A 22,879-nucleotide genomic window follows, 5' to 3' on the forward strand; every position below is an offset into this window, starting at 1 on the left:
CACATGGTGAAAACCTTGGATTAAATGATTAAGGTGCAGAAGACAATGTGATTTGTTGGATATAATCTGCTTTGTTATTCCTCTTGCTTCCTTGACTTTGAGTGCTGTTCACACCTGTTCATTTTAGAATGGCAACAACACTAGAATTCTTCAATACCTGATCATTCTTCTTCAATACCTGATTATTTATGCCCATTATCAACTTAACAAGTACTGTCTACTCATGTTGGTCTGAGAATATTTTCTCTAGCAAGATGGTCAGTTCTGAAGACCCTTGGGTGATATCCTGGGAAATGGCATGTGAGGCCAAAGATCGATCACTATTTGAGCTATGTCTCCAGCAAATTGTAATCTATGTGCCATGAGGTGGATTACAATTAGCTGTAGCATCTCTTCAACCAGATTTGTAAAAATCCCGTTTTAATGGTCTGTTGTCCAAATGTAATTAAGTAAGTTTCTGATATTTACCACATATGTTTTATACAATTCTTTACTGAAAATCTTTGAATATGAGGCAGAGATGTAGTCTAATAGGTGGTCACATCACAGCAAATGGGTGACCACCAGGCAGTCCAAGAGAAACAGGTAGTGTAGGAGTACCCAGAGATTCTGGGTATTTGTGAAGATGATAAATCCTTGAAATAGAGTAAGAGTCAAACCAATACCACCACAGCTTTACAGGAGCGTAGGAAGAAGAGTAAAAGATCAGTACTGATAGGGAATTCTTTAGGGGAGCAGACAAGTGTTTCATTTGGTTCTTGATGTGGCTCCAAGATGGTATGTTGCCTTCCTGGTGCAAGGGTCAGGGATGTCACAGAATAGTTTTGAGGCCTCTTTTTACAAATGGGTGAACAGTCAGGGGTCACAGTTGGAATTATTACTACTAATTCTGCAGTGTTTAGGGGGTTAGATGAAAGATTGGTAAGCATGACTAGCCTGGGTGAAGATGGTACCTGTTCAAGTCAGACAGATTGCATGTGGAACAGAACTGGGATTGAATTCCTTGAAGACTGTTTTTGCTGGTGCTGATGAGAAGGGTTTAAACTAATTCAGTAGGAGTGTGGGAACAGAATATTACACAGTACTATCATTGTGAAATGTTGGGAGAGGCAGAAAGTATTGGCATATCTAATAAGTTAATAGGTCGGGTCAGAGAAAGGGAGGAAGTAATTATGACTAAATTGAGATTAAACTGCATGTATATGAATGTACTGAGTATAGGAATAAGATTGAGAAATGCACATTTTGCCTCATGAGCTTATTTTGTGGCAATAATAGCCCTGGCTTAAAGGTTAACAGATCAGGGTGTTGATTGCTATCTTTTCTCAACACTTTTTTTTAAATCAGGAGTAAAAATATAAAGGTAAAGTGTTTTGGTTAAGGAGGGCTTTGCAGTGCTGGAGAAAGAGCATTCTTCATGGTAAAGGACAGAATCGATTTGGCTTTGTCACAAAGCTAGTCCCTTTTTTTTCCTAAAAACTCTTCCTTGGCTCAAGATTACTCTGCTCTTGATTTTTATTTTCAAAGGGGTAATAAACCAGGCTGGGCTCTGATTAGTCTGGTTTAGTACAGAGATTAAGGAGCCTTTTTATTTCTATGTAAACAGAAGTGATCATGTTTTAGAGGTGACCTGTATATGGAAAGTGGAATGGTCAGAAACTCTCTCTCTTTCACCCTTCTAACTTCACCCTGTAAGCATCTGAGCCTTTTTTGTGCTGTGTTTTGAAGGGGTTTGCCTATTGAGGCTGTTGTGTATATTCGGAACAGCATACTTGAGTTTGGATAGACTGAGTTCTGTAGGGCTTCTTTGTTCTATTCTTCGTGTTTAATTGTGTAATTTTGTAAATTTTTTTTTGTTTTTATACCTGGTAATCAACCTCATTAACTTAATTTGGGTAATTTTCACTGTACACTCAAACAAATTGCGAAGTTATGGTCTGGGCTGTCTGCTTAAGAATGTTTTGAGTGAATGGCCTAGTCTGTAATAGCCTCCTAAGTTTTTTAAAAAAGAGCTGATTAGGAGCCAAATAGGGGATTTACTCTTGCAAGAGACATGACCTGAGGTCTGCAACTGTCTTTATTTCTGAGGCAGATGTTGCCCAGGCCGGGATGACCGAGGAGGTAACAGGTTTAATAATCTGCTACTATTTAAATTTTGAATAGGTATCCTGAGCTGATTAGGTGTGTCTAAGTATATTAAAGGATATGAGATTAGGAATTGCAGAGGCACTGGCAATCATCTTTCAGCCTTCCTTTTGATCTGGTGATGGTGCCAGTGTCTTGGAGAATTACAAACATCACAACCTCTTTTTCGGAAGAATGTAAAGTTCAGTCTAGCAATTGGTCAATGTAACTTCAGCAATGGTCAGGCATCTGAAATGTTTATTTGAGACAGAGTTAAAAATCATATGGGAAAATATGGATTAACATTATGGATGTGAATTTAAGGAAAAAGTGTCTAATGTTATGGACCAGGCCACCCCTTGCATTGTTAAAGTAGATGCCTCAGCACTTCAGCCATTATGACCTTTTTACCAAAGAACCAAGGACAAAATAACCTTTTTAAGTGACAACATCATCACACTAAGTAAGTTAGACTGCTTTTTTGAAGAGGTAAGAGGATTGATGAAGGGAAGGCTGATGTGTTCTGCATGGACTTGAAAAAGTTGCTCAATATGATTTGAGGTAAGTTTTTATAAGTCATGAAATAAAAAGGGCAGTAATAACTTGGATAGAAAATTGGCGGATGGATACAAATCAGGATCAATAGGTATTTTTAAGGCTGGAAAAATGTTTGAAGTAGTATTGGGGTCCTTGCTTTTCTAGGTACATATATATCTCCACAGTTGCTGCCGGACCTGCTTTAGTTTCTCCAGCATTTCCTGTTTTTACACAACCTTGAAAGTGTCCTGTAATCATAACCCTCAAGGGTTGCCTCTGCACTTCAAAGATGGTACCCTGACTATTCAATAAAAAGTGCACTGTGAACAGATCTGCTGTTGCCTGGTCTCATCTCCTTCTGGACTCCAGAACCTGATTTCAGGGGAGATCGCTGGTCATTTTAAATAAACACCTGCTTCTGAGAACTGTACATGTGTGGACTCTTGCACATCCCTGTTTCCATATCAGGAAATGCTGGTATTGGTGGTGGGACAAGATTACAGACTTCATGGCTTTTTTTTAACCATAGAAATGCTGTCCATTGAGATGAAAATCTAGTCTGAGTCTAATTGTAGTACCAAATTACCATCCCATTGAGATCAGTTTAATTTTACAATAATATCTGTAGTTTTACCATTTGTGCTCGTCTGATCAAAATTACTGTAAATTTGAGCCAATCTGCAAACAAATTTCATTTCCTGAAATGAACAGTAGGAAAGCAGGATGGGTATTTGCAGTTCTGTATAAAAATTTGCAGCTCTGATTAAAATTTGAATCTGTGCCAATATTGTGACAGTGCTTTTCAATTGATAATGTGCCAATCAATTTGGAGAAAATATTTGCCTATTTACATTCCATCTGTAGACATTTAAGCAATACCGAAACTAAATACTAGTTTTGCTGCCTAATTCAGACACTCGATGGATGTATCTGAACTGATTTTTTTTTAGTTTTGCATCAGCCTGACTTCTGTTTCTCAGTTTTAAATGGTTTGGCCTTCTTTTGATCTATCACCATAGAACCGAAGATGGAATATGTATTTCCTTTACTGTAACATTACCCATTCTACTTTATTAAATGGTGTGTTGCATGTAATTGATATGGTTGGTGTTGGACTACATAACTGTCCATTTGATTTTAAGCACTTGTGCCATCTGTTGCTATTGGTAATGCAAGGAAATTGGGGCATCAGTGCTAAAGTTCTAGCTGCCGTGTTTTGCTGATAAGTCAACCTGGTTATTCAGTGTTTTACATCTTTGTCAGATAAGCTTATTGTATCAATGCTAATTCCTTGATAGACAAAAGTAGTACTTGAGTGTTCAAAGGTTTGTTTCTAATACAGCTGTCTTAAACTGAGGGGGGGAAAAGGGTGTAATGGTGACATGAATTTGAAGTATTGTAGTTTTGGATTTTGTAAACATTATATTAATGAGGTGAACATGATTCTCGTGCCAAAAAATAATTGATCAGTTTTTTGCATCAACATAGATTTTAATTAAATTTACATTGATAGATATTCACTTATCATTTTGCAAATGTATATACAGAATTTTTAGGAAACAGAATTGAACAGTAAAATATTTTTCAAAACAAATGAGTTAGGCCAGTATTTATCGCATTTCTTTTGGATATTTCTTTAAGATTATTCAGTAACATAGTAACAAACCTTAACCAACTATTTTTGAAAAATATCCCCACTGAACAGGTTGTTGCTGTTTATTTATACTTAGATACATTTTTCATGTTAATACATTTATTTCCCATTTCTTATTAGAAAACCTTACGAGCCATGTTGGTGTACACACCTTGTCATGCAGTAGCAGAGAGGTCACGACTTCAACGACTTCTCAGGCCAGTAGTTGAAACTATATTGGTCAAATGTGCAGATGCTAACAGGTAACTGAATTTTGAACAAAAATGGCAGTTTTAAAATTCAGACGTATTTGATATACAGTGCAGACATCTATATTTGATATTTATATTTAATTCTGAATCGCAGATTAAATATCCTTTTAATAAGAGATCATTAAGCAGTTGAACTTGTTAATGGAAGCCCATGAACTAAACATTGATTACAATGTTTTAATTACTAGTAGCTACTTATAAGGTCGGGGAAGTAAATACATTCGTTTGGAGAATTTGGCTGCATTTGACAATAAGCATACATTATCTTTGGAGTGCTTTATAATGAACTGGTTCATTGCATTTATGCTAGACGAAAGATCCTGTAAAATGGGGCAAATTGAGCATGGTTTTATTGGATTTGAATAAATTTTTCTCGGGTCTCATTTTAATTTTTGGGCAAGTCCTTATTTCATTATATCTAATTACCTTAGGCGATGTAGTCACGTAATATTGCCATCTATATTTGTGTTGAAACTCTCGAGTAGAATATCAAATTCTTCAGCATTCTCAATTTTGTTTCCATTAAACAGTGGCTCAGTGGTTAGCACTGCTGCCTCGGTGCCAGGGACCCAGGTTCAATTCTAGCCTCTGGCAACTGTGTGGACGTTTTCCCCATGTCGTCTTGGGTTTCCTCTGGGTGCTCCGGTGCTCTCTTTCTCTCTTCTTACCCCCACCCCCACACACAGTCGAAAGATGTGCAAGTTAGTTGGATTAGCCATGGAAAATGCAGGGTTACAGGGATAGGATTGGGTCTGTGTGAGATGCTCTTTGGAGAGTTGGCGTGGACTCAATGGGCTGAATGGTCTGTTTCCACACTGCAGAGATTCTATCATCATAAATATATAGTAACAACACATAAGGAAAGCATTGATTTCCTAGGTGCTATCTTTAGCGTTAACCTTTCAGACAGTATTGGTAATTTTCTAAAATGAAAATTTTCCTAATTTTCTCCTCTGATTTTATTTCTTAATTCTGTTCTGTGTTTTAAATAATCAAAATTTACCTGAGTGCAACAATGTTGAAGTCACCTGTACCTTTCCTAATTATTGTTTCGAGTCTGCTGTGATTCCTTTTCAAAATGCTCTAACAAAGTCCTATCAAACTCTATCTTAACGTTTTGGTTCTGTGTCCAAGGATGTGACCAGATCTGTTGAGTTTCTCCACACCCTGTCTCTTTTATTTCAGATCTTTAGCATCCACATGTTTTGCTTGTATTGGTAGACCTTTATTTTTGAAATTTGTCTACTATGATAGTCAGGATGATATGTTTCAGGAGACAGTTACATCCCTTAAATTAATTAATCTTAAATTTGGTCTCTGGTAGGGACAGGAGGGTGTGACTACCAAGGGAAGGGGTCGGAAGGCAGTGCTGAAGGAGCCTCAGGCCAAGATTTATCAAATAGTGTTTAGATTCTTGTCTCCTATGTTGATGAGAGTGGGAACTTTAGGGAGAATGTGCAAACTGATCTTAGTATTGTGGCACAGGGAGTTATTCAAGGAGAGTGGGCCGAAGAGAAATGTTGTTGTAATCCGGGATAGTACAGGCAGGGCAATAAACACACTTCTCTGTGGCCAGGGTCGGGAGTCCCAAAGGCTGTATTGCCTGCCTGGTGTCAGGGTTCCAGATATCTCCTCTAGGCTGCAGAGGAACTTGGGAGTGGCAGGGGAAAGATCCAGTTATCATGGTTCACAATACAGGTGGAAAGAGGTTCTGGTGACAGAATATAAGTAACTAGGGATTAAAATGAAAAGGAGAATAAACACGTCGTAACCTAAGAAATAGGAGCAGGAGTAGGCCATCTGACCCTTCGAGCCTGCTCCACCATTCAATCATGGCTGAATGTTTTTCATAGACTCACTCCACTTGCCCATCTGCTCATCATAACCCTTGATTCCTTTACTGTTCAAAGCTCAGTCTATCTTTGCCTTAAAACCATTCAGTGAGGTAGCTTCATTTGTTTTGCTGGGCAGGGGATTGCACAGACTGACAATCCTTTGGGAGAAGTTGCTCCTCACTCAGTCCTAAGACTGCTCCCCCTTATTTTGAAGCTATGTCCCCTAGTTCTGGTTTCACTTCAAGTGGAAATGACCCCCTTGCTTCTTTCTTATCTATTCTCTTCATAATTTTATATATTTCTGTGAGATCCCCACATGTTCTTCTAAATTCAGTGAGTATGATCCCAGTTTACTCAATCTCTTCTCATAAACCAACCATCTCAACTCCAGAATCGAGCTAATGAACCTACTCTGCATCCACTCCAGTGCCATCAATCCTTTCTCAAGTAAGGAGACCAAAACTCTACACAGTACTACCAGGTGTGGCCTCTCCAGCACCCGATACAGCTGTAGCCTAACCTCCCTGTTTTTTAAATTCTGTCCATTTGGCAAGGAAGGACAATATTCCATTTCCTGCCTTAATTACCTGCAAACCAACTTTGTGATTCATGCACAAGGACACCCAGGTGTCTCTACACAGCAAAATGCTGCAACTTTTACCATTTTATGTAATCTATTTTGCTGTTATTCCTACAAAAATGGATGATCTTGCATTTACCAACATTGTACTCCCATCTGCCAGACCCTTGCCCACTCACTTGAGTCAGAGAGATGTACAGCATGGAAACAGACCTTTTGGTCCAACTTGTCCATGCTGATCCGATATTCTAGACTAATCTAGTCTCATTTGCTAACACTTGGTCTATACCCTCTAAACCCTTCCTATTAATATACCCATGTCTTTTAGATGTTGTAATTGTACCAGCCTCCACCACATCCTCTGGAAGCTCATTCCATACATACACTACCCTCTGTGTGAAAAGGTTGTCCTTTAGGGCCCTTTAAATTTTATTTCCTTTAGTCCTCTAGTTCTGGTCTCACCCACCCCAGGAAAAATACTTTGCCTATTTACCCTATCCATGCCCCTCAAGACCTTCTAAATCTCTATAAGGTCACCCCTCAGCCTCTGACACTCCAGGGAAAACAGCTCCAGTCTATTCAGCTGTTCACTCCAACCTATCTATATCCCGTTTCAGACTTTGTGAGTAATCATTTAGATAACTATCTGACCCACAAGTATATAGGCATGGGCTGAAAATGTGTTGTTGGAAAAGTGCAGCAGGTCAGGCAGCATCCAAGGAGCAGGAGAATCGACGTTTTGGACATGAAGGGCTCATGCCCGAAACGTCGATTCTCCTCCTTGGATGCTGCCTGACCTGCTCTGTTTTTCCAGCAACACATTTTAAGCTTTGATCTCCAACATCTGCAGTCCTCACTTTCTCCTATATAGGCATGGAATCAACTAAATTAAAGAGGTAAATGTGGCTAGAAGATCGGTATGGAAGAAAAAGATTCAAATTCATGGGACACTGGCATTAGTACTGGGAAAGATGGAGCTGTTCAATGGGATGGGTTCCACCTGAATCACTCTGGGACCAGAGAGCTGGCAAATCTCATGACCAGGATTGTGGCTAGGGATTTAAATGACATAGTGTAAGTAGATTCAGTCGCACAGAAAATTATGAAAAAAGTTAATGCAGGAGGGGATATGGTGAACAGAACTCAGCAGAAGTTAAAGTTTCCAGAACAAGTGATCAAACAGAGTATGGAAAGGGTCATGAATCCAACTTCGCACCTCGTAGATAAGGAGACAACTATGGGGGGGGGTAGTGGGAGGTGGTAATCAAAGCAGTGGCCTGTAGAACATGGTAAATGTACTTGTAGCACAGAATAATGGGTATAACAGAGATGTAGCACAAGGGGATCAGGTGTGAGAACGAAATATCCAAGGATGCTTATTCTATTGAAAGGACAGGCAAATGGGCAGAGGGTTGTTAATTAGAAATAAAACTAAATCTGCAGCACAAAGTGGTAGAGTTGAAAGGTGTAGAATCTGTGTGAGTAGAGTTGAAGAAGTGCAAAAGAAAATGACTCTCACGGAAGATATGTATGTGTCCCCTAGCAGTAGTTAGTATGTGGGGAAGAAAATTAATTAGGATATAGAAAAAGTATGTAAGCAAGGCGCTAGTACAGTAATCATGGGGGAATCGATATGGACTCTACTAATCGATTTGGTAGTGGATCTCAAGAATTTGTAGAATGCCAAGACTTTTTTCTTTTTGGAGCAACTTGTGGTAGAGCCCACTGGCAATGGGAAAGTCTAGATTTGGTGAGGTGTAATGAAGCACTCTGTACAGAGCTTAAGCTGGAATCAGATTTAACTATTACAATCGAGTAAAGGTAACTAAAAATATAAGGGAGGAGCTGGTCAAAGTTGATTGGAAGGGGAGTCTAGCAGGAAAGATGAAACCTCCTAGGCTGAGGGTGAGGCAACCATGGCTAACAAGGGATGTCAGGGACAGCATAAAAGCAAAAGAAAAAGCATACAATATGGTGAAGATTAGGAAACCTTTAAAAACCTGCAGAGTTTAACTATAAAGGCAATAAGGGGATAGAAGATAAAATGAGGGTAAGCTAGTTAGTAATATAAAAGATGATCGCAAGAAGTTTTTCAGTATCTAAAAGGTAAGGGAGAGGCCAGAATTGACATTGGAGCACTAGAAAATGGGCTGGAGAAGAAGTAATGGGGAACAAAGAAATAGAGGATCTGAATAGATACAATGCATCAGTTTTCACAGTGGAAGGCATGAACACAATACTGGAACTTCAAAAGAGTTGGGGCAGAGATGAGAGTAGTAGCCGTGATGATGAAGGAGAAGGTGCTAGGGGAGCTGAAAATTCTGAAGGCGGATAAATCACCTAGACCAAATAGACTACACCCAAAGTGGAGATTAGATTAGATTCCCTACAGTGTGGAAACAGGCCTCTTGGCCCAACAAGGTCACACCGACCTCCAAAGAGTATCCCACCCAGACCCATTCCCTATATTTACCCCTGCCTAATGCACCTAACATGCCCGTTCTGAAGGAGATCACTGAGCTGATTATAGAAGCATTAGTAGTGATTTTTCAAGAACCTTTGGAAGAAGGGTGTATCTCAAAGGACAGGAAAATGGCTAATGTAACCTCCTTGTTTAAGAAGATGGAGGGAAAATGCAGGAAACTATGGGCCAGTTATCCTGGCCTTTGTCCCTGGTAAGATTTTCAAGTCCATTATTAAGGATGAGATTGCAGAGTACTCAGAAGCGCATGGTAACGTAGAGCTGAGTCAGTATAGCTTTGTGAAAGGGAGGTCATGTCTGACAAATCTGTTTGAAATACTTAAGGAAGGAAGGCTAAGTTAGACAAAGGGGAGCAAGTGGACAATCTATTTGGATTTCCAGAAAGCCTTTGATAGGTAAGTTGCAAAATAAGTTTGGAGTCTGTGATAGGGGCGAAGAAATGGCATGTTCAGAGGATTAGCTGACTGGAAGAAGGCAGATCGTGGGAATAAAGGAGTGTTTTTCAGGGTGTTCTGCAGGTGTCAGTGTTGGGACCACAACTATTCATATTATACGTTTTAACAATCTGGACAAAGGAACAGTTGGTGTTGCAGAAGTGGGGAGACTGCTGAAGGATTGGGACAAGCTAGGAGAGTGGGCAAAAAGTGGAATATGGAATACAGTGTGGGAAAGAGTGAGGTTATGCACTTTGATAGTTTGCGCCTCTATTCTTCCTGTCTTCTAAATTAGGAAGGTCTTTGGAAATCTGAAGTACAGGACTATCTTAAGGTTAGTATGCAAGTTCAGTTGGCTGTTAGAAAGGCAAAGGCAATGTTAGCATTAATTTCAAGAGGATTAAAATACAACAGCAGAGAAATACTGCTGAGGGTATAGAAGGTTCTGGTCAGACCACAGTTGGAGTACAGGGGAACCTTGATTATCCGAACGAGATGGGCGTGCGTTATTTTGTTCGGATAATCGATTAAATGCCTTTCCTCTGGGTGGTGGGGTTGTTAAAGTCTGCTCCCCGTTCAGGAGACTGCTGTAGCACACAGCATGTGAGACACCACCCCAGCTTGGGGGCTGAATTTATATCCTTTATACCCTCTGCAAAATTACAGATGATCAGACCTCTCTGAAGGCTTATCTTCTGTTTTAAAGTTCCTATTTGGTTGGCATGGTTGTACTTGCTTTCTTTCAAGCAAGCTTCTGCATCTTTTTAGTTAATGTCTGTGTGTGCAAAACTAACAACTGACTTGTCCTTTTAAAATGTATTCTTTAAATGTGCCTCGTAGAATGTCTTCCTCTCAGACAACTTCAAAGCCTTCTTGTTTTGGATCTATGCCATTCAAAGTAACTTTTAATCTGCCCTGACTAATTTGGAGACAACTCAAATACACTGCTGTACCTACAGACCTTTTTCCTGTAAATAACCTGCTTTTCTTTACTATCTCCAAAGAAATTATGCACTTCCTAAAAACTTATGGATGTTTCTCTTTCTACAATAAGTTTTTTTTTCTCCCCTCTTTTCCATCATGGGGCAATCCGTTGCTTGGCAAGAGCTCACTTTTTTTTTCTTTTGTTTTCTAAAGCACTGAATTATTCCAAGGTGCTTTTAATGTAAACTACGCAAGTATTAAATAATAATGTGATAATGTTAGGAGAAAAAACAATATTATACATACAACTTCATTTATCCTTTTTTTTATGCATTTGATTTTTCAGTCGTACAAGCCAACTTTCTGTTTCGACACTGTTGGAATTGTGCAAAGGCCAGTCAGGAGAGCTTGCTGTGAGCAGAGAAATTCTTAAATCAGGCAAGATATAGTTGGTATTAATATTTACTTGTGTATTTTATGCTGCACTTTTTATGTAAGTGTCTTGTTAAGAAAATTCATTTCTTTCAAGCTGCCTGTTTTGCCTGTTCGATGCATCTCATTCATTTATGTCCTTTGGGAAAGAAAACTGCCATCTGAGGTCTGTAGTTTCCAGGTAACTCCTTTCTCCTATTATAGTGACATTCCCACATATCATATATTTGAGAAAATTATAAACCAACACACGTAATCCCAAATAGACTAGGTGTGAAAATCTCACTGTTATGAGAAAGGAATTGCTTGGAAACTGCAGACCTTCAATTCCAGTAGCCTCTCGATGACTAATGGTAAACTGTCATCAGGAACTGAATGAGCACTGGAATTGTCAGGAAAAGGGTCATCTCTGAATCTGGTGAAACCCTGGGAAAATTAAACCAATCTGGTGGTCAGGGAAGTGTTAGGATATTGTCCAAATGAACCTCCACTCTGACAAGATTCACATCAGAAATTTTTATGAAAACTAAAAGGCTGTAGTTTTGAATGTGTCGTTATGTTCTGGCTTAATAATTTGTTGGAAGGTAGAAGTCAGGAGGAATAATGGTAATGTACCCTGACTGACATGATGGTAATGATTAGTTATCACCAGAAGTCTGCTTATATTGAAAGTGATGATGGGTTAGAAGTCATAATGATCTGTGTAGGCACCATTGAGAATTTATAAAAGGACTTAAGTTGAATGATTCGGCAAGACTAGCAAGTGGAGTTCAGGATTGGCAGCTGTGCGGGCATCCACTTGGATCCAATGAGATTAATTGGATTATTTTTCCTAATAGCAAATAATTAACAAGTATGGTATTAAAATGCGATTTTGAAAACCATGTATGCACAGATGAAAAAAACAATCCAAATGGCAAATTGCATTTTGCTTTTGTTTTTAGAATGCAAAGTCATGCTTCTGACATACTGGTAGCACGATGGCTCAGTGGTTAGCACTGCTGCCTCACAGCGCCAGGAACCCGGGTTTGATTCCAGCTTCGGGCGACTGTCTGTGTGGAGTTTGCACATTCTCCCTGTGACTGCGTGGGTTTCCTCCCACAGTCCAAAGATGTGAAGGCTAGGTGAATTGGTAATGCTAAATAGCCCATAGAGCTAGGTACGTTCGTCAGGGGAATGGGTCTGGGTGGGTTACTCTTCGGTGGGTCGGTGTGGACTAGTTGGGCCAAAGGGCCTGTTTCCACACTTTCTTTTTAAAAAAAGTATAAGCCTTGGAGGAGTAAAGTAAAATATTAATTGCAATACACTGTGGCTTCAAGAGTTATGAGGATAGTAACCTTGTTTTTAATTTGGAGGAGTGAGTGTTGACTTAATTGAGGTGTTTAAACTTTGAAAGGATTAGATGGTTTGTTTTCTGGTATGGAAAATCTAGAGCAAGGGACACAATCTTAAAATTAGAGTTGAACCATTTAGGAATTAAGTTGAGCACTTACTCGCATTATTGGTCATAGAAATTTGGAGCTCTCTTTGTCCACAGAAGATGATAGGGTTCAGTTGAAAGTTTTGAGATTACGATCATTTAGATTATTATTAGGTATAATATCAAGTGAAATTGATTAAAGACAAGTAAATGGAAGTGAAGTATCGATCATCTATGATTGAACTTGAATGTTGAAACAAATTCAGATGGTCTGGATTAGCGATACTGGAAAAGCACAGCAGGTCAGGCAACATCGGAGGAACAGTAAAATCGACGTTTTGGGCAAAAGCCCTTCATTTCCTGATGAAGGGCTTTTGCCCAAAAAGTTGATTTTACTGCTCCTTGGATGCTGCCTGAACTGCTGTGCTTTTCCAGCACCACAATTCAGAGTCTGGTTTCCAGCATCTGCAGTCATTGGTTTTATCAAGTTCAGATGGTCGAGTTATCTACTATTGCTAATTAGCAAATGTAATGGAGAGACGTGAATGAGAACTGACATTTTTCATGCTATTGTAGTCAATGCTGTTGTGTGGTGGTTTTTTCTATTAATTGTACTGATTTGTAATATCCTTAACTACTTCATCTAGCAAGCATAGGTTAATATTCTGTAGAGGTCTTAGTATAAAATTCAATCCTAAATATTACACTTGTTTCTTCCTCCCTGCAGCATCCATTGGAGTTGGAGGTGTTGACTATGTCTTAAGCTGTATACTAGGCACCTCAACAGAATCTACTAATTGGCAGGCTTTGCTTGGTCGTCTGTGTCTCATCGATAGACTTTTACTGGAATTTCCAGCCGAATTCTACCCTCACATTGTTTCCAATAGTGAGGATCCAGTTGTTCAAACAGAACTTGTGCTAGAAAGGTAAAGGTATTTCCTCCTCATTGCCTACACAGCTTGGTAGCAATGTATCATTATACATTTCATATTTTGATAATTTTAAGCTGTTTAAGTTTTAAAATTAGAAGAATATTTGTCACATACTCACAAGTACAGTGAAAAGTTTACAAAGTCACTGCTTATGATACCATCTTAGGTGCAAAAGGTATCTAGGTACAAAATCTTAGGAATAAATTAGAAGAATAAGAAAGTATAAAGTTCAGAATGATCGTCCCCCTGAGCAGAGAAGTCTGAACAGATGAGTCTGCGCTGGCACCACTCTGAGCCGGGCCTGACTGCCGCTTGGTATCGGGCCCCTCCACCAACTTCACCATCGGGCTGGACCTTCTCACCTCAGGCGTTGCCATTACTGTCTGAGGATGAGAATTAAGGAGGAAGAACAAAAAATCATGAAAATAAATAAGTGAAATAGATGGAGCAGACGAGATCTGGCTCAGGAGTCCTATTTGACTGCCGTCTTGGATCTTAAATGTTTTCACAGCTGCCCCTGGATTCTACTCAACTAAGCAACGTATCATTATTTTGTTTGTTTTATAAATGTGTATAAGTTTTGAGTTCATCACATAGGGAGATAATTTTCAGTAGTGTTGAACATGAATTTTGCTGATTTTAAGTGTAACTGCCAACATTTATAATTCTGAGGAATTATAACTAGCTACCCTGTAAGAAAACATGAGGCATTCCTGTGAGCTGAATATCAGTCCACAATAATAGTTTTTGGTTGAAAGGTTGGTATTAGGTGTATTGACACTTCGTATTTAATTGGGGGCTTGAGCAAGAAACTGTGATCTAGTCCTTTTTAACAAGTTTTTGACAGCTGAGAACTACTCTCCAATGTGATAAATTAGTATCTCAAATGCACAGTAGCTGCCATTAAAGATACAGCTTTTAAAAAAGTATTAGTTCTCACAAAATGCAAGTGGTTTCCATAGAAATGGATGAATTGGCATAGCACCAAAGCATTAACAAAGTTTTTCTCTGAAATGCATGCTGAAAGAAATTTGAAGCTAACTAGACCTAGCAACATTGAAATGCTATGGTGTAATGTGGAAAAGTAAGTGCAATTTAAAAAAAAATTGTCACCACAAGTTGCATAATGTTTGATGTGGGCATTTCAACCACATCCTGCAATTTTGACTTTGAAGTGGATAACCCAGGTCAAAGGATGCAAACATGGCAGATCCTTGAACCGTAATAGTTGTAGAGGTTCCTGTGAGGAGTACTGGCTGCTATTTAAGAATCCAACTTTACTGTACAACAACTTGGATTCTTGTTGGAATCTTTTACTTTGGAAAATTATTCCAGTGTGATTGAGGTATAGTAGAAAAAAAATTGACATTGAAGGAGTTTGACAGGTCGACCGCTGTATCCACAGAATCTTATTTTGGCGGTTTCAGTTACCTGTGGTCTACTGTGGCCTGAGCATATTACAGTGGAACCTTGATTATCCGAATACCGAATATCCGAAGGAGATCGCGAGGTCCCGATAGAAACATTACATTAGAAACAAAATGTGTTTCTAACTGTGATTACGTCTTTTGTTTACAGGGGTTAAACAGGCACCATCTTCAAATGACTGACCTCCCGTCCTCTCTCTCCCCACACTTTCCCTGGTGTTCTGCAGCGGAGTGTACCCTAAAGCCACACCCTGCCCCCTTCCCCAGATAATCTGACCAACATTGTCCAGTACAGAGCAGAGGTGGAACCTGTCAAAAAGTTTGTGTGTGTGTGTGCCCGTGCGCGCGCTATTTGGAGACTTGCCCCACAAAGGCAGCAACGCAGTCTTGTTGGTGTCCAGTCCGGCTGCCCTGGGATGGGGGGGGAGGGGAGCGGGGACAGTGTTGGACGGGGATGTTTTGGGGGTCGTGCCGGGGTTTGCGGGGGGCAGTGTTGCAGGGCAGGGGGGATGTTTTGGGGGTGGGGCCGGGAGGGGGGGGGGTGTGTGGAGGTAGGTTTTGGGGGTGGGGCTTGGGGGACAGAGCATGGTTTCGGGAGCAGGGGATGGTGTTGGGGGGTGGGGCAGGGCCTCGAGTGCTGTATGCTGCTGCAGTCTCCTGAGCAGGGAACAGACTTTTAAAAACTCCAAGCCCCAGAGGAAAGGCATTTAATCGGACAATTGATTATCCGAACGAAATAGTGTCCACCCATCATATTCGGACAATCGAGGTTCCCCTGTGTAGTGAACCTTCTGGAACCAGGGGACTGCCAGGAAACTAACTTTCCCGTTTTAAATGAATGGGTTCACACCTATCTGCGATTTTGGGCTTTTGCAGTAGGTCTTGGAACGTATCCCCCATGGTATGTCAAGAAAAACTGAAGTTTGGGGCTGAGGTAGGTGCCAGTGTAATAGTTTGGATTTGGGAGTGAGTAGTTGGAAATGCATAAAACCAGAATCTGAGAAACTCTAAATTTCATTGGATAGCAGTACTGGAGAAGACTAGATGGGTGAGGGTGTGGAGTGATTTAAACATACAGGATAAAAACTTTAAATTTGAAGCACAGGTGCACTGGGCTTGTAAGTTAGTAAGTCACCAGCCCAGTTAACAATGTAAGTTAGTGAGGATCAGGATTGGTGAATGAATCTGTGCAGGATAAGATTCCAGTAGCAGTGTTTTTGATAATTTTATATTTGAGATATGGGAGGGCAGTAGGTAGAGCACTGGAATGCTCTCATCTGAAACTGACCCAAATTAGGGGTCAACGAGGGGTACGTCGGCTTCCAAGAGATCAGTTGTGTTAGGGGATGCTGTAGTCAGAGGTACAGACAGACGTTTGTGACCAGCAGAGAAAAAGCAGAATGGTGTGTTGTTTCCCTGGTGCCAGGATCAAGGATGTCTCAGACGGTGCAGAATGTTCTCACGGTGGAGAGGGGCCAGCAGGAGGTCATTGTCCACATTGGAACCAACGACATTGGAAGGGAAAAGACTGAGATTCTGAAGGGAGATTACAGAGAGTTAGGCAGAAATTTTAAAAAGGAGGTCCTCAAGGGTAGTAATATCTGGATTAATCCCAATGCTACGAGCTAGCGAGGGCAGGAATAGGAGGATAGAGCAGATGAATGCATGGCTGAGGAGCTGGTGTATGGGAGAAAGATTCACATTTTTGGATCATTGGAATCTCTTGGGGTAGAAGTGACCTGTACAAGAAGGACGGATTGCACCTAAATTGGAAGGGGGCTAATATACTGGCAGGGAAATTTGCTGGAACTGCTTGGGAGGATTTAAATGAGTAAGATGGGGGGGTTGGGACCCAGGGAGATAGTGAGGTAAGAGATCGATCTGAGACTGGTACAGTTGAGAACAGAAGTGAGTCAAACAGTCAGGGCAGGCAGGGACAAGGTAGGACTAATAAATTAAACTGCATTTATTTCAATGCAAGGAGCCGAACAGGGAAGGCAGATGAACTCCGGGCATGGTTAATAACATGGGACTGGGATATCATAGCAATTACAGAAACCTGGCTCAGGGATGGGCCGGACTGGTAGTTTAATGTTCCAGGATACAAATGCTACAGGAAGGATAGAAAGGGAGGCATGAGAGGAGGGGGAGTGGCATTTTTGATGAGGGATAGCATTACAGCTGTGCTTAAGGAGGACATTCAGGGAAGTTATTTAGGTGGAACTGAGAAATAAGAAAACGATGATCACCTTATTGGGATTGTATTATAGAGCCCCCCCCCCCCCCCCAACATAGTCAGAGGGAAATTGAGAAACAAACTTGTAAGGAGATTTCAGCTATCTGTAAAAATAATAGGGTAGTTATGGTAGGAGATTTTAACTTTCCAAACATCGACTGGGACTGCCATAGTGTTAAAGGTTTAGGTGGAGAGGAATTTGTTAAGTGTGTACAAGACAATTTTCTGATTCAGTATGTGGATGTACCTACTAGAGAAGGTGAAAAACTTGACCTACTCTTGGGAAATAAGGCAGGGCAGTGACTGAGGTCAGTGGGGGAGCACTTTGGGGCCAGCGACCATAATTCTATTTGTTTTAAAATATTGATGGAAAAGGATAGACCAGATCTAAAAGTTGAAGTTCTAAATTGGAGAAAGGCCAATTTTGACAGTATTAGGCAAGAACTTTCAAAAGCTGGTTGGAGGCAGATGTTCGCAGGTAAAGGGATAGCTGGAAAATGGGAAGACTTCAGAAATGAGATAGCAAGAATTCAGAGAAAGTATATTCCTGTCAGGGTGAAAGAGAAGGCTGGTAGGTATAGGGAATACTGGATGAATAAAGAAATTGAGGGTCTGGTTAAGAAAAAGAAGGAAGCATATGTCAGGTACAGACAGGATAGACCGAATGAATCCGTAGAAGACTATAAAGAAAGTAGGTGTATACTTAAGAGGGAAATCAGGGGGACAAAACAAGGACATGAGATAGCTTTGGCAAATAGAATTAAGGAGAATCCAAAGGGGTTTTACAAATCTATTAAGGACAAAAGGGTAACTAGAGAGAGAATAGGGCCCCTCAAAAGATCAGCAAGGTGCCCTCTGCGTGGAGCCACAGAAAATGGGGGACATACTAAATGAATATTTTGCATCAGTATTTATTATGGAAAAGGATATGGAAGATATAGACTGTAGGGAAATAGATGGTGATATCTTGCAAAGTGTCTCAGATTACAGAGAAGGAAGTGCTTGATGTCTTGAAACGGTTAAAGATGGATAAATCCCCAGATCAGGTGTACCTGAGAACTCTGTAGGAAGCTAGAGAAGTGATTGCTGGGCCTCTTGCTGAGATATTTGTATCATCGATAGTCGCAGGTGAGGTGCGGGAAGACTGGAGGTTGGCAAATGTGGTGCCACTGTTTAAGAAGGGTGGTAAAGACAAGCCAGGGATCTATTGACTGGTGAGCCTGACGTCGGTGGTGGGCAAGTTGTTGGAGGGAATCCTGAGGGACAGGATGTACATGTATTTGGAAAGGCAAGGACTGATTTGGGATCGTCAACATGGCTTTGTGCGTGGGAAATCATGTCTCACACACTTGATTGGGTCTTTTGAACAAGTAACAAAGAAGATTGATGAGAGCAGAGCAATAGATGTGATCTATATGGACTTCAGTAAGGTGTTCGACAAGGTTCCCCATGGGAGACTGATTAGCAGGGTTAGATCCCATGGAATACAGGGAGAACTAGCCATTTGGATACAGACCTGGCTCAAAGGTAGAAGACAGAGGGTGGTGGTGGAGGGTTGTTTTTCAGACTGGAGGCCTGTGACCAATGGAGTGCCACAAGGATCGGTGCTGGCCCTCTACTTTTTGTCATTTACATAAGTGAGCATAAGAGGTACAGTTAGTAAGTTTGCAGATGACACCAAAATTGGAGGTGTAGTGGACAGCGAAGAGGGTTATCTCAAATTACAAGAGGATCTGGACCAGATGGGCCAGTGGGCTGAGAGGTGGCAGATGGAGTTTAATTCAGATAAATGCGAGGTGCTGCATTTTGGGAAAGCAAATCTTAGCAGGACTTATACATTTAATGGTAAGGTCCTAGGGAGTGGAGTGCAGGTTCATAGCTCCTTGAAAGTGGAGTCACAGGTAGATAGGATAGTGAAGATGATGTTTGGTATGTTTTCATTTGTTGGTCAGGGTGTTGAGTACAGGAGTTGGGAGGTCATGTTGTGGCTGCATGGGACATTGGTTAGGCCATTGTTGGAATATTGCGTGCAATTCTGGTCTCCTTTCTATCAGAAAGATGTTGTGAAACTTGAAAGGGTTCAGAAAAGATTTACAAGGATGTTGCCACAGTTGGAGGATCTGAGCTACAGGGAGAGGCTGAACCGGCTGGGACTGTTTTACCCTGGAGCGTCGGAGGCTGAGGGTGACCTTATAGAGGTTTACAAAATTCTGAGGGGCATGGATAGGATAAATAGGCAAAGTTTTTTTCCCTAGGGCCAGGGAGTCCAGAACTAGAGGGTATAGGTTTAGGGTGAGAGGGGAAAAATATATAAGAGACCTAAGGGGCAATTTTTTCACGCAGAGGGTGTACGTGTATGGAATGAGCTGCCAGAGGATGTGGTAGAGGCTGGTACAATTGCAACATTTAAGAGGCATTTGGATGGGTATATGAATAGGAAGGGTTTGGAGGGATATGGGCCTGGTGCTGGCAGGTGGGACTAGATTGGGTTGGGATATCTGGTCGGCATGGACGGGTTGGACCGAAGGGTCTGTTTCCATGCTGTACATCTCTATGACTCTATGACAGCATGAGCAGACTGAATGTGAAATTGATGACTTTGGTGTTTCCATTGTTTAGCTTGATGAAACGGATTCATCCAAGACTGTGTTTAACAAGCAGTCTTGCAGCAGAGACAAGTGGAGGTAGTAGTATTAGTATGCAAATAGAAGGTAATTTCCATTGGATGATGTACTTCAGGGTCAGCATGGGAGAAATCCTAACACCACAGTCAAATTTAGTGAATGTTATTCATTACTTTAAATATGACCACATTCGCACTTAATAATGGACTCTTGTTTTGTTGGGATTCTAACAGTTGCAAGATAGAAGAGTAGGGATCCGTGGTGGATAAAGGGATGGGGGCCTGGAGTTTGCTGCAATAGACTGTAGGAACTGGCAGCCACTTCTGGCATCTGTGTATGTGCATTTAAATGAAACGAGATGGACCTGCTGAGTAAAGCTGGGAACAGGGGAGTGAATGGAGAGATTTGAATGACATTGAACAAGCTAGGATGGTGGAGTACAGTTTGGATGGCATTTGGGGAGAGGTAGCATTAATGAGCAAAGTACAGGACAACCTCCATTATCGGAATATCGATTATCCAAACAAGATCTGAATGTCCCGATGCTGAGGTCAACTGTGTTATCCGAACATTCGCTTATCTGAACAAAATACACTCCACCTGTGTTGTTCAAATAATCAAGGTTGTACTGTAGTTGAATAGGTAGTCCTATCATGGGAACAGAGATTTGAGGTTTTCTAACTCTTAAAGTAGAGCACACTGACACTGGGTTAAGGAGCTGTGAAATAGTGGCGAGAAAATGTACCAGGGTCGTCTTTACTAAAGTCATTCAAATCTCCCTAATCCTCTTGGACATCAAAGGAGAGTGAAGCCTATTAAAAATAAAAGATAAAAACAATGACTGCAGATGCTAGAAACCAGATTCTGGATTAGTGGTGCTGGAAGAGCACAGCAGTTCAGGCAGCATCCAAGGTGCAGCGAAATCGACGTTTTGGGCAAAAGCCCTTCCTGAAGCGTCGATTTCGCTGCACCTTGGATGCTGCCTGAACTGCTGTGCTCTTCCAGCACCACTAATCCAGAATGTATTGAAACTTAATGTGGTCCAGCTATACCTGGCAATGGTTAACTAAATCAGTTGCGTGTTGATGAACTCAAGTCTTTGCCCCTTTCTAATGGAGAGCAAAGGTTTAGTCTATACTGGGACTAATAAAGATTGGGCCGGGGATTGATTTTTGACCTGGGACATGGAGATAAAAAGTATACTTCAGGGAGTGATTGGGCCAGCCGATGATAACTCCTACTGCCCAATTTTTGGCTCTTCATTCTCATAAGATTTGCAGTTAAGAGTTTGAGATGAAAAACTACTTGAATTTATTTTCCTCCCAATAGCTGCTTTTTTTCAGGTATCTTAGGTATTGGAGGTGATTTCTTAGAATTCCAGGAGCAGCAATTACTGTTTTATATTGTTGGAATACTTTTGGAACTTTTGAAGAAAAAAATCAAAACAGCACTTATAACAGGGAGAAAGACAGACAAAGGCAGCAACACATGGTCTATAAGGGAGAGAGAAAGAAACCCACACTGCTAACTGACACAACAGTGAATCTGCCCAGTTACTGCCTTTGCTGTTTGAAATCATGTACCGCTGGACATTGGAGTGTGACTAGGGAAACTTAACAAACAGCGACATTCACAACTGATCTTGGAGGAACCTGTTTGGGAGAGGTCACAGCATGGAAACAGAGGTGAATAGTTTTAAGTATAGCCTTGCTGTAAATCTACAATAATGAGTAGAGTGGGTTATTTGTTTTTTTTTTGGGATCTGTCTCTTGATTAAAACTTCAAACTATAAGCCATAAATATTAGCCTGGAGCAGTGTTTTGTAGAGCAATAAGATGCTGTTTTCTGGGTCTGTAGATTGGAAGGAGCAAAATAGCCTATAGTACAGTGATATGCTCCTCTTGTCAGATGTGGGAGTTTTAGGAGAAATTAAGGGTTACTGAGGATTATATCTGCAATAAATGTCATTGGTTGCAAATCCTGTCAGATTGAATGAATTGGTTGGAGCGACAGTTAGAGGCAGTGAGGAATTTACAAAAACAAGGGGGTGTGATAAATGTGGGAGATGATGGACTTTTAGGGGAATGTAGCATGAACAGCCAAGTTTCTAGTATCAAGACTGGCTCTCATGTAATGAGGGGTACATCGGGTTCCATGTGATCGATTGTGTTAAGGGACTCTAGTCAGGAGCACAGACGGATATTTCTGCAGAACGTTTTGTTGTCTCCCTGGTGCAAGGATTAAGGAAGTCTCAGGAGAAAGTGAGGACTGCAGATGCTGGAAATCGGAGTTGTGTGCAGTGCTGGAAATGCACAGCAGGTCAGGCAGCATCCGAGGAGCAGGTGAATCAATGTTTCGGGCATAAGTCCTTCATCAGGAATGAGGCTTGTCTGTCGGTGCTGAGAGATAAATGGGGGAGGCAGGGTTGGGGGAAGTAGCTTGGAAAGCGATAGGTGGATGAAGTTAAGGGAGAAGGTGATGGACGGGTCGAAACAGCAGTGCTGATGGGAGGCTTGGGACTGGGGTAGTATTGGGGGAGGGGAAATTAGGATGCTGTTGAAACAACATTTATCCCATGTGGTTGCAGGCTCCAAGGTGGAATGACGTGTTCCTCCTCCAGGCGTCGGGTGATGGTTTGGCGGTGGAGGAGGCCCAGGATCTGCATGTCCTTGACTGAGTGGGAGGGGGATTTGAAGTGTTCAGCCATGGGGCAATGGGGTTGGCGGGTGTGGGTGTCCCAGAGATGTTCTCTGAAATGACCACAAGAAGGTGTCCTGTCTCCCAGATGTAGAGGAGACCACATTGGGTGTAACGGATGGCGTGGATGACATTAGTAGAGGTACAGGGGAATTTCTGACTATTGTGGAAGGATCCCTTTGGGCCTTGGATGGAGGTGAGGGGAGTGATGTGGGTGCAGGTTTTGCTGTCATCCTAACAGAAATGCCTTCCAAGTGGATTTTACTCTGAAAGTTTTTAGAACAGCACTC

At 41.2% G+C, this 22,879-nt stretch overlaps 1 protein-coding gene across 2 annotated transcripts in view; it reads left to right on the forward strand.

The window, feature by feature from the left end:
* Window positions 1-22,879, forward strand: part of map3k1 (mitogen-activated protein kinase kinase kinase 1, E3 ubiquitin protein ligase) — a 126,367-nt gene that overhangs the window by 85,713 nt on the left and 17,775 nt on the right. For both annotated transcript variants that reach the window (XM_060823370.1, XM_060823395.1), the window contains exons 11-13: window positions 4,436-4,557; window positions 11,168-11,259; window positions 13,401-13,599. In XM_060823370.1, the coding sequence (XP_060679353.1) occupies window positions 4,436-4,557; window positions 11,168-11,259; window positions 13,401-13,599 (413 nt within the window). The remainder of the gene's footprint in view (window positions 1-4,435; window positions 4,558-11,167; window positions 11,260-13,400; window positions 13,600-22,879) is intronic.

This window comes from Hemiscyllium ocellatum, chromosome 1, assembly GCF_020745735.1.
Source record: "Hemiscyllium ocellatum isolate sHemOce1 chromosome 1, sHemOce1.pat.X.cur, whole genome shotgun sequence".
NCBI lineage: Eukaryota > Metazoa > Chordata > Chondrichthyes > Orectolobiformes > Hemiscylliidae > Hemiscyllium > Hemiscyllium ocellatum.